General features: G+C 38.4%; 1 protein-coding gene across 1 annotated transcript; it reads right to left on the bottom strand.

The window, feature by feature from the left end:
• Window positions 1-1,259: 1,259 nt before the first annotated feature.
• Window positions 1,260-8,913, bottom strand: LOC146374786 (uncharacterized). The gene is made up of 8 exons (XM_084949633.1): window positions 7,422-8,913; window positions 6,845-6,913; window positions 5,152-5,223; window positions 4,103-4,167; window positions 2,975-3,967; window positions 2,731-2,892; window positions 2,524-2,619; window positions 1,260-2,237 (listed from the first exon to the last, which is right to left on the bottom strand). The coding sequence occupies exons 5-8, from the start codon at window positions 3,950-3,952 to the stop codon at window positions 1,929-1,931; spliced, it is 1,545 nt and encodes a 514-aa protein (XP_084805759.1). The 5' UTR covers window positions 3,953-3,967; window positions 4,103-4,167; window positions 5,152-5,223; window positions 6,845-6,913; window positions 7,422-8,913; the 3' UTR covers window positions 1,260-1,928.
• Between the last annotated feature and the right edge of the window lie 2,436 nt (window positions 8,914-11,349).

The raw sequence follows: 11,349 nt of genomic DNA, 5'->3' as shown, positions 1-11,349 counted from the left end.
CTGAGGACTGTACAGTAAAGTCTTCATTGATATCTGTTACACTCTGAGAAAAGGCTAAGAAATGATGAGTAACAGCATAATTTCAAGGTAACAAAAATGAGTCAAGCAAGGTAGACTATGAAACAAAACAAGGTTTTATTAAAAACTTTAACATCAATAGGTCACTATGCATAACAGCCTAAAGTAAAAGGAAAAACACCAGAAAGCATTCAGCTCATTGAAAAGGAAATATTTAAAAATGGTCCAAAGAAAAAAAGATGCTCCTCTGTCAGAAGGAAATGACAGCTACTCACTAATAGTGCAACACACCACTGAAGCTGGAACACTAGCACACACTTTACAATGAGGAGACATTTTTGACACAGCCAGAGCAGGCCCACAGGGAGACTTGGCGGCGCTTCTCCCCAGCTTTTATACTGCAGTGTTGATTGCTGAGTGGAGCCAGCTGTGCACAGGAGAAAGGGGCTGCACCTGAGTCAGTGAGGGAGGACGACCCACCCGCAGAAAACACAATAGGCCTGCTAGGCTGGTGACATTATTGGATGAATTATAGTCAGCGAGACTAATCCAGGGGGAGCATGGTGGTGTGGTGGTTCTTGCTGTGAGGTGATGGTGAGAAGTTCCTATGTTTGAATCCACTGGGTTGTTGGAACCGCTCTGTTGGGAGTCTGCATACTCTCCTGGTCTCTGCATGGGTACTCCAGCTTCCTCCCATGGTCCAAAGACATGCATACTAGGCTAAAGTTAGGCTCCAGCCCAACCACCTTAAACTGGTTTAGCAGAAAAAAATGGCTGGAGACTAATGCAGTTCTTACACTGTAAAACCTGACAAGTTAAGTTAACTCAAATGATTTGGGGAAACTGATTGCACCAATTGATTCAAGTTTTATAACTTAAACAGTTTTGGGTTATTTAAGTACTTTATTAGAGTCCCGAGAACCCAAAGCAAATATGATAATGTAACTCAAATGCATTATGTTTATTTACTCATTGTTTTTAGTATGTTTTAACTTAAACCATTAAATTTGTTGTACTAAGATGCTGTATTTATTCAAACTTATTTAAAGTGTTACATGCTCATATTCAAATTAAGTTAAATTAACTTAAATAGTTGTATTTAAACAACTTAATCCAATTGGGGAAACCGATTGCACCAAATGGTTCAAGTAATATTAACACAAAACCAAGCTATTGTTCTTTCCATTCAGTTTTTATTAACTTTAACTGAAGAGAAAATACAGAATGAATACAACCATACTTTGAGTCATAACCTATGACTGCTAAAGCCATTATCAAATAACAAATAATTAGGCATTTTAAAACATGCGCTTTTAGGGAATTTTGAATGTTTTTTGTAGCATTTTGAAAATCAATTAAATATACAAAACACAAATTTAGTAATGTAGACCTGCTACATAGGTGTACATCATATAAAAAACAATAGTCTAGATGCAATTAGAGCCATAACAATCACAATTTTAAGTAACATTTAGTATAATAATGAAATCACATGCACTACAGCAATGCAACTATAGAAAACAGCTGAACTAACAAAAAATATTCTCAAAAGTATTTGTGGCTTCTCAACAGTTTTGCCCAGACCTCAAATCAAGTGAACTGGCACTCATCACACAATTAAAAAATAAAGCTTGAAAGTATACTGTACATATTGACTAATTATCAGCTATCTTCCAAAAGATTTCCATGTAACTAAAATGTGTTTTTAGAAATAAGCTTAAGATTACACATTATGTAAAGATTTTTTTCAATCACAAACAAAACGTCAAATATGGATTGTCTCCTTATTCTTAGCTTTCTCCACATTGCCTTTTAGAAAGCTAATTACCCTGAACAAATAAAACTATTGAAGCCATTCACAGATAACTGAAAAAGCACAAATATAGTGACCAGTGAAAAACAAACATCATCTACACAAGCTCATTTTTTAGTGTCTGCAATTTTGGTTTTAGTTGCTTTCTCTCATCGTCTAGCTTCAGCAACACTACTTGAATGAACTCAAAAAAGCCAGTACACTTCTCAGGATAGCTCAGATGCAGAGCATAGATTAGCCCAAACAAACACACCAGGGCATCAGTCCATGAGTGATGAGTCATAACAACCTGATCTTCAAGTACTATGAACACTTGGCGTGGTGAGAAAGGAACTCCTCCAGGCACCTCCTCTTCATCGACATCAGCAACCAGAGCAATTGTGGCTTCATAGAACTCAATTTCCTCCTATAATACAGAGTGCACAATTATTCATCTGTAATATCTCTGTTAAAAGTATAAATACAAATGGTCAAGCACCTTTCTTCAGTTTTTCAAATTCTATATATCATAACATGTTTTAAATTGACAGTGAAGGTTCATTTTTCATTCATCCAGTCAAATCAAGGATGAAAGAAGTTTATAAGTCATTCAACTTCACGTCTTCAACTTTCAACCCAAGTCCAGATGACTTATAAACTCCTTTCAACCTTTTTTAAATTCAAATGTGCAAATTATTGTAATACCCAAGTACCTTGCATGTTTTGAAAATCTCTGAAGAATCCTCCTTGAGGTACATTGGTAGGCCGGCCAGAGCTGCTGTTCTAGTTGCATAGATGTCGTTTTTGTCCTAAAAAAAATAAATAAATAAAATAAATGTGTATATATATATATATATATATATAAACATAACAATGGCAACTGCCAAGCAAGCAGAATAATAATTAGTATTTTTAAATACCTGTTTTCCATATGCCAACAAAAGCTGCTCCATCCTTTCACCGACCCGTCCAGTTTTCCTCTTTTTGTAAAGTCCAATCAGCTGAGGAGCATAATCATCCAGTGCAGCATAAAACACATGTGGCAGATTCTGATTGGTGATCCGATGAAATTCAAAGTAGAGCTGAGAAGAATTCCAAAAATATTCTAAGCAAAACACAGCATACTATATGAACAGCAAATGTTATATACATAGTTGTACTTACCTGTGTCTCATGAAAGAGTGCTGGCCATCTGTCCTTGAGCTCTGATACAGGAGGAGAAGTGGTGACAATCTCTTCACGCCGGAGTGCAAAAGTGCGCATCATATGCTGATGAATGAGAGGGATGTCTCTTTCTGCTGAGGTCTTCTTGAACTCCTCAACCATCTCAAGTCTTCTGGTTTCCAGAGACTCCCTTGTTTCTCCAGAAGGATAAGAAGGAAGGAAGTTGACCTCACCTCTCCTAGGTCTTTTAATATTGGCCCTTGGTGAAGCTCCATCTGGGTTTGTTCTGCTGCGCTTTCCAGCATTCACAGCAACATCCATGATGCCAGCTTTAGCCAACTTCTTTCTTTGGTTTCCCATTTTATATCTCAGGCTATTCTTCCACCCTTCCCACCCAGTGTCAGAATTCCTCTCTTTCAGACAGGGATGTTTTCTAACTAAAGCTTCTGCAGCCTTGCCAATTTGTGTTGTACTAGGGTATGCTTTTAGTTTGTAGATTTCTTCCCCCATTGTCTCAAGTATGTTGTGTTTTTGATCTCGTGTCAGTGTAATTACTTTCCCATCTTTATCAAATGCTGCATTACCCTCTCTTAATACATGTTCCACTTCATAAGAAAATGGCGGAACAATAAAAACTTCTGGCCATCTACTAATACGCTCTGGTGAATCTATGGTATCAGTGCTATCAGTCTGAAGGATTGTGTCATCAGTGCTCGTTGAAATCCGGTCTAGCTCAACTAACCTGACAACTTTAACAGATGCTATAGCTGGCAGGTCTTCTATTTTAACCAAATTACACAAGGCATTATCAAAATCTGGGTCATGAAACTGAAGCCGAAAGTCAAAAGTAAAATTTAGCCTAGATTTGATCTCATCTATGAGGGCTTGCACACTGTTTGGACGAGATGGCAAAATAAGTTTTTCAGCGTTATCCTTATCAAGGATGACCCTTAGCTTCAATATTCCTGTTGCCTCCATCTGAATTTGTTATTTCTGTAACAGACAGGTTTCACATATTATAGTGGTATTTTAATGCATGTTTGTGTTTACAGTTATTTACAAAATATTAATTGTGCAAAAATATAAAAACATTTATGTGAATACAAAAAAACTGAATAGATGAATTACCTTTGCATTGGTTCACAAATTGGTGGAATCAGCTGATGTCTCAGTTCTGTTTCTTTAGTCAGACACTGGAATGAAATGGTTTGTTGTTAGAATGAGTTCATTTGCTATCTTGTAAGCAACATGCGGCATGTGGTCAGACAGTTGGCACAGAGATTTTACACTGTGACGGAGACCCCTCTGTTGATTCTCTGCTACTTCATATGAACGCAAGTGCTCAACATAATAAGTGTCATAGTCTTTCAAGAGAAAATAAATGTTGTTTCTGATGAGCAGTACATTAAGAATCTCTTTGAACTCTGGCAATGCAGCATAAGCACCTGTGCATACAAACATGCCAATTGCAAAGTTTGTGCCATTAATTGTAACCTTTTTTGTTGCATATATTGTGTCACTGTCAGCAATACCTGAAATAAATAATTGTGTATCTGCAGGTAATGATGAAATGTACAAAGACTCCATTTTGGATGTTTGCACAGGTGGTTTGAAAAACGTTGATGAGGAAAAATAAAATGCCATCATGCTCTGATGTCTCTCTGCCAAAGTTTTTAGTACATTTTTGTAGTTGTGAGTGTCATGAATTATTTTTTTGAAAACCTTATGCTTTCCCTCAAATCTCATTGTCCAAAGATGAACTAAGGGACCAAAGCACTTTATTAAGTGTGGGTAATGCTCGATGTAATGATGCTTTGGCCTGAATCGAACATTAGGAAACACTTCCTGAAAGAGTTGTCTGTGATCTAATATTTTACAGGCCATGTACTGAATGGTCTCGTCACTAAAAGTATGAGACATGGCAAGCTGAACTACGTCCTTTAAATCCATTAGCACTTCCCAAAAAGTGTCTCTTTCTGGAACTTTGGAGCCAATGAGAAGAGGCAACAGTCTAAGAAAGGCATGATTTTCATGCCCGTTCCCACCAATGGTCCCTCGCCTGGCAAAATTTGAGGGTATTGGATGAGGGCGATCAACTTTGTCAGAATGTTGGTAGGGAAAGCGCAGAATTGCTCTGTTTAAGTCTTCTAAGGTAAAATATCTCTTAGAAATCAAACCTTTTAAACAATGTGCCAACTCCACTGGAACGACACCTTCAAACAGGTCGTGTAGGAGGTCAGGTGGGAAGCCTGTGACAGGATGGAAGAAAGAGAGATGGTCAGAAAGAACACAGGGGTTTTTAACACCATAGTTTTCCTCAATGTCATCATTCTGAAGCTCTTGCACAAGATTATCATGAGCATCTTTTGTTCTCATTACATAATTCCCTGTAACAGCATTTTCTGTTTGGGTGGCATGACAAAACCTACAGAAATATGTAGACCTGAAACTCTCATTGAAACCAGCAAGTCCATGGGCAGCAAGGTTGTCTGCCACAACAGAGTAGACAGTGCCTTTAAGACATTCACCAAGAGTCTCAATGTAGACACCTACTTCTTCAAGAGTTTTCAGATCATTTAAGAGTGGTGACAACATTTCCTTATACCCAAACGTGCGTACATCATTGGAATTGCACAGCAGAGCAAGCTGAGTGCAGTGTAGAGCAGAACGAGATTTAACTGGAAAGTTTGCCAGTGTCCAATAAACTGCAAAGACTTTATGTATTTTCTTTGAGGTACCAAGTGGGTTTGCGATTTCAAAATCATCCACATAAAGTATTATTGACAATTTCTGTCCCTCTTGTGACAGTAGAACATTTTCCTGGTAGTAGGATCCATCACAAAATGACATGAAATGTCCAGGAATCTGTGTGGGTGCTTGTTTAATTTCTTCAAGCACATCATTTTTTTTTAACAACAATTTCAAAGATGTGAGAATAGGCACATACATATAAGTGTGCTTTGACGATTCAATTAAATACTCCACAGGTTTGACATATGGAAAATTTGCTTCGTAATATGATTTCCTCCTCTTTGCTGTAGATAGTGGTCCTTCAGATGTGACACATTTATGTAAAACATTACTATCAGAAACTGCCTGACAAATCTCATCCACCAGTTTGTCCGTATATGTACAGTTGTGCTTTTTCAGTATATCTACAACTGATTTTCTAACCAGAGGTACTGATAACAAAAACAACTGATCAATATGCTCAATAATCTCCTGTGTTGCTCTCTGGGACACATGGAGAATGGTCTGCATTTTCAAGAAAAATCCAGCCAGATTGTATTGCAACTGCTCTTCTAAACCCTCAATTCCACTGATTTCACTGGTGGATGCCACTTGATTGTCATCTGATGACTCTATTGAATCAAGTTGCATGTCATCTTTTTGTTCTACATTTATAACACTTTGCACAATGCCTTCATTGTAACTTGTTGAATTTTGGTGGTCTCTGCATTTGTGGGCATTGAAGGTTGAGTATACATTGGTTTTAAAATTGCAGTTCTTGAAAGGACATGGAACAGTTTCTTTTCGTTTTAAATGCCCCCTCAGATGGATAAACATTTGGCTTTCAATAAATGGCTGCTTAAAATTACACACAGGGCAACAAAATCCATAATTATTCAAATCTAGATGAGAACCGTCTTTTCTTTGTGTGGGAGTGTGCATTCTTGACATGTGTATCTTTAATGAATTAAATGTACTAAATGTACACATGCATGTGTTGTAGAGACAGGGTAAGGGTGAAATTGTGGAGTACTGACCATGGTTGAGCCGATAATGCTTCAACAACATGACTTTTATCGCAGTAGAAAAACTACACAACTTGCAATTCCACATTTTGATGCAAAATCGTTTTAAAATCACCTTTACTGGCTGTCTTTAGTGCAGTGCTGGATGATCTCTCGGCATGCTACTGCTCCTTCAATCGTCAGACTGTAATAACACAAAAGCCATGAGGACAGAAAGCTAGCAGAACAGTTTTTACTTTTAGACTTTTACTTCACTTAAAAACAGTCAACCTGGATAACACAAGCTTTGAAAACAGTAAGATTTATTCTTGCACTACAGTTCATTTTCAATTCAGGTTGGTCAACTACTCTATATGTTATAAAATAATAAAGCAATTTTACACAAGTGAAGTACACAATAGGCTAACCCTTGTAAAGTACAGAGTCAGAAACGTTTAGGTTTGGTGCAGTGCAGCTTTGAAAAGGTAAATTATTTCACGACTAAAATGCCACTAACCATCATATTTAAAATTTGTGAAGGCGAACTTGTCCAGTAAACTCTTAAAATGAACACTAAATAAATCTTCTACTATTTTCACTGTGTCAAAAGTAGGCTACATTTGAACTTGATAAAGTTCAGAGTCAGAAAAGCCTAAACACTGATTTTACCAAAAGTTTAGTGCCATGCAGTTTGCAAAAATTTGACTACTTACCAACTATTTGATTGAAACAAGCCACCAACCGTTAATTTTTTAAATTGTGAAGGCAGACTCCATACAGCGCTAGGCGGGAATTGTGTGCTGGCAAGCTAAGTTACGAGCTACTACAACAAAGTAGTCTGATAAATTGCAACAAAGTACAACTAAAACAAAGCAGTCTGATAAATGTACGTTTTGTATGCTAGAAGTAAGCATTAACAAAAAAACATAAAAATAATGTTTATCTTGTACTTTCCACTCTTGCAAAATTTCTCTTGACCAGACTTGTGTCTCATGGCCGACAAGTCCAGGCAAAACGCTGGGGGCGGGGCTGTGGATGATGACTAATACAAATGAATTAGCACAACTTAAACAGTTTAAAGCAACAGTACTTAAAACATTACTAAAACGTCATGTGTACTTATTACAATAAAGTTATTATATCATATGTATACTTTTGGGTCTACCTAACACACTTCATGAAAGTTACTTTAACTATTTTTCAGAACTGAGTAAGAACAACTTACTTCTTTTAGTAAGATGCACTGTTGGGTTTTACAGTGTAGGAAATTAAAATTGTTGTGACATTTTAAGATGGCTGTGCAGTGGAAGTGAAAGAAAGAGGCAAAGAACCCAGCTGTGAGCAGCATTTCCTTTCAGTTTTCAGATGAGTCCACATTTACAAAATAAAATTTGTCACCTTTTATTGTTATTTGGTCCTCCCTGCTTTAGTCTAAGTAGTGAGCTTAATGAATGCAACCTTAAGCACATATATATCTACAGTGGTCTTCAAATGTGTGAGAGCACGTGAGAATATGTCCATCTAGCAACTAAAGATGTTTTTTAAATTTTCTAATACTTTACACATTTTTACATCACCTTTTTACATGTTCTGCCTGAAATGCTGCATTTGCTACATTTAGATCTGAACTAACTCATTATTCAGCTGTAGATGAGCAACACAGGAAGCAGTGGGTAAGTTTGGGTAGCTCAGTTTGGGCCATTAGCTACTGGATCCAAGCACATATCACAACTGGAAATATCCCCTCCATAGCAAATATTTTGACCAGTGTATATGAAACCTTTTTGCTTTCATCGTGTGTTTTTCCCCTCTTCTTATGAGGCCAGCTGCCCAGTGGAATTAGAACCAATCCACAAATATAATCAAACAGTATATGAGCGACTTTGGTCTTTGCGATGCATTGCGCTCCCTTCACCCCATCAGTAAGGAATATACTTTTTTCTCACATGTTCATCACTCCTACTCTCGTCTGGATTATTTTTTGGTCAGTAGCTCACTGCTGAGTGACATTTCAGACACTGAGATTCACCCTATAGCTGTCAGCGATCATGCTCCTGTATCTTTAACGAACAAGAATAATACTACGCCAAGTAAAAACTGGAGATTTAATACATTGCTGCTTAAAGATGAAGACTTTATTAAATATTTTAAAAAAGAGTGGACTTCATATTTAGACTATAATGACACTCCCGGAACATCAGCTTCTGTTCTATGGGAAGCAGGGAAAGCTGTGATGAGATGTAAAATAATTTCTTTCTCATCACATAAAAAGAAAGAAGAAAACAAAAATATTCAGGAATTAGAAAAAAACATCAAATCCCTAGAGGAAGCCTACGCGTCCCACCAAGATCAGGAAACATTGAACAAAATACGCAAAACAAAACTAGAATTAAATGAGATAATTGATAAAAAAAACAAAATTCTTAGTACAAAGACTACGCTTACAAAATTATGAACATGGTAAGAAATCCGGTCAATTTCTAGCAAACCAGGTAAAAATAAATAAAGAAAAAACAACTATATGTGCTGTTCAAGATTCATCTGGGAACACAGTATATGACCCGAAACAAATAAACAACATTTTCAGGGATTTCTATAAAAGATTGTATTCACCACAAATAAACCCATCTAAAAAGGAAATTGATCAGTTTTTAGACAACATAACTCTTCCAAAATTATTAGACACTCAAGCAATGGCACTGGATTCGCCACTGACATCAGGTGAACTCCAGGAAGCCCTGATAAGTATGCCCAATAATAAGGCTCCAGGTCCAGACGGCTTTCCTGCAGAATTCTACAAAGAATTCTGGACGATTCTAGCACCAGTTTTTTACAGAACGATGTTGGAAATCAAAGAAAAGGGCAGACTTCCATCAAATATGAATTCTGCAAACATTAATCTCCTGCTAAAACCAGGCAAAGACCCTGTATATCCTTCAAGCTATCGTCCAATATCCCTTATAAATGTAGACCTTAAAATAATCTACAAAGCTCTCTCAAAGAGACTGGAGAAAATAACCCCCCTCTTAATTCATCCTGACCAAACTGGTTTCATAAAAGGTAGGCACACTGGAAATTTCTATTTGCAACTTTACACAAATTTGGTTTTGGATCCTCTTTCATTAACTGGTTAAAAATATTATATAATTCCCCAACAGCTTGTGTCAAAACAAATGACCAAAAATCCTCCAGCTTCTGTCTCCTGAGGGGCACCAGGCAGGGATGCCCACTCTCCCCTTCACTGTTTGCAATTTTTATTGAACCACTAGCAGCAGCAATTAGACAGAATTCAGTAATTAAGGGCATAAAATGCAAGAACGTGGAACATAAAATCAGCCTTTATGCGGATGATGTGTTACTTTTTCTCCAAAACTCACAAACCAATATCTCTGGGGTGATTGAATTGATAAACTCTTTTGCAAGAATATCAGATTACTCAATTAACTGGTCAAAATCTACAGTCCTTCCGATTAATTGCTCCTTCCACAATTCTTCTTCTACACCACTGCAATCGGGAAATATAAAATATTTAGGTATTAATGTTTCTCCCAAGCTTGCAGATCTAACTAAATTAAACCATATCCCACTTTTAAAGAAAGTAGAAGGTGATCTGGCTAGGTGGAAATGTCTACCCATATCACTCATGGGAAGGGTTGCCGCTATAAAAATGATGGTCTTACCACAAATAAATTATTTATTCTCAATGATCCCAACTAAACCACCACAAGATTGGTTCAGATCTCTAGATTCATTCATGTCCAAGTTCCTTTGGAAAAATAAACCTCCACGTATAAGCTTAAAAACACTACAAAAGACCAAGGATAAAGGAGGATTAGAACTACCTAAAACTTTCAGCACTACTTCTTAGCCAACAGGCTTCAATTTATCTCAGGATGGCTAAAACATACCCTCTTAGATGTAGAACAAGATGCTAGATGTAGAACAAGCACTTTGCAATAATCTAGAGATTTCAGACCTACCATTTATCAGCTCAAACATCCAACGACATGAATGCTTCAAAAGCGTCAGCACATCACACCACATCAGATCAATTGCTCTGGGCTCCTTTGATCAGCTCCATCACCTAGCGGGGGTGGGGGGTCATAGTTTGGTCCCACCTTCGCTGTTGTGATTGGTGTGGGGGTAGGTACAGGCTTAGGGTGTCGGGGGGTTCCCCAGGAGCATCTTCCTTGGAGGGCTCAACCTGGGGTTGCGGTCATGGCCTATTAAGGGCTCTGTTGGCTCTTAGGTGACGGTTTCCTCGTGGCTGCGTGCAGCGGGGCTAGGGGAGGGTCTGTGCTGACGGACGTGGGTTACTGACCTGGTAGCCTGGCTGCCCCGGGGTGGGTCCGGGACAGGTGTGGGGTTGTGGGGGTTTTCCGTCTCCGGGCTGGGGCCCTGGCTGGGCCTCGGGGGCTTGGGTCCTGGTTGGTGTGTTGCCGGGGTTGTGGGCGGGTGGGTGTATGGGGGCCCAGCCCTGGCGCAGGGTGCCGCCAGTGCATCGAGCCACCTGGGGGGCTCTTTGACTGGTGGGGGAGGTTGTTACATCTTGCAGGAGCTCTCCTCTCTTCAGGAACTCACTCTGCAGGAGGGGGAGATACAGGAGAGGTGGGGGAAGATCTCAGCCTGGGCGTCTATTGT

This window comes from Perissodus microlepis, chromosome 13 (genome assembly GCF_051167445.1).
Source record: "Perissodus microlepis isolate ML-2025 ecotype Zambia chromosome 13, ASM5116744v1, whole genome shotgun sequence".
NCBI lineage: Eukaryota > Metazoa > Chordata > Actinopteri > Cichliformes > Cichlidae > Perissodus > Perissodus microlepis.
The sequence above is the reverse complement of the archived record's forward strand: the minus strand, read 5'-3'. Positions and strand labels throughout refer to the sequence as shown.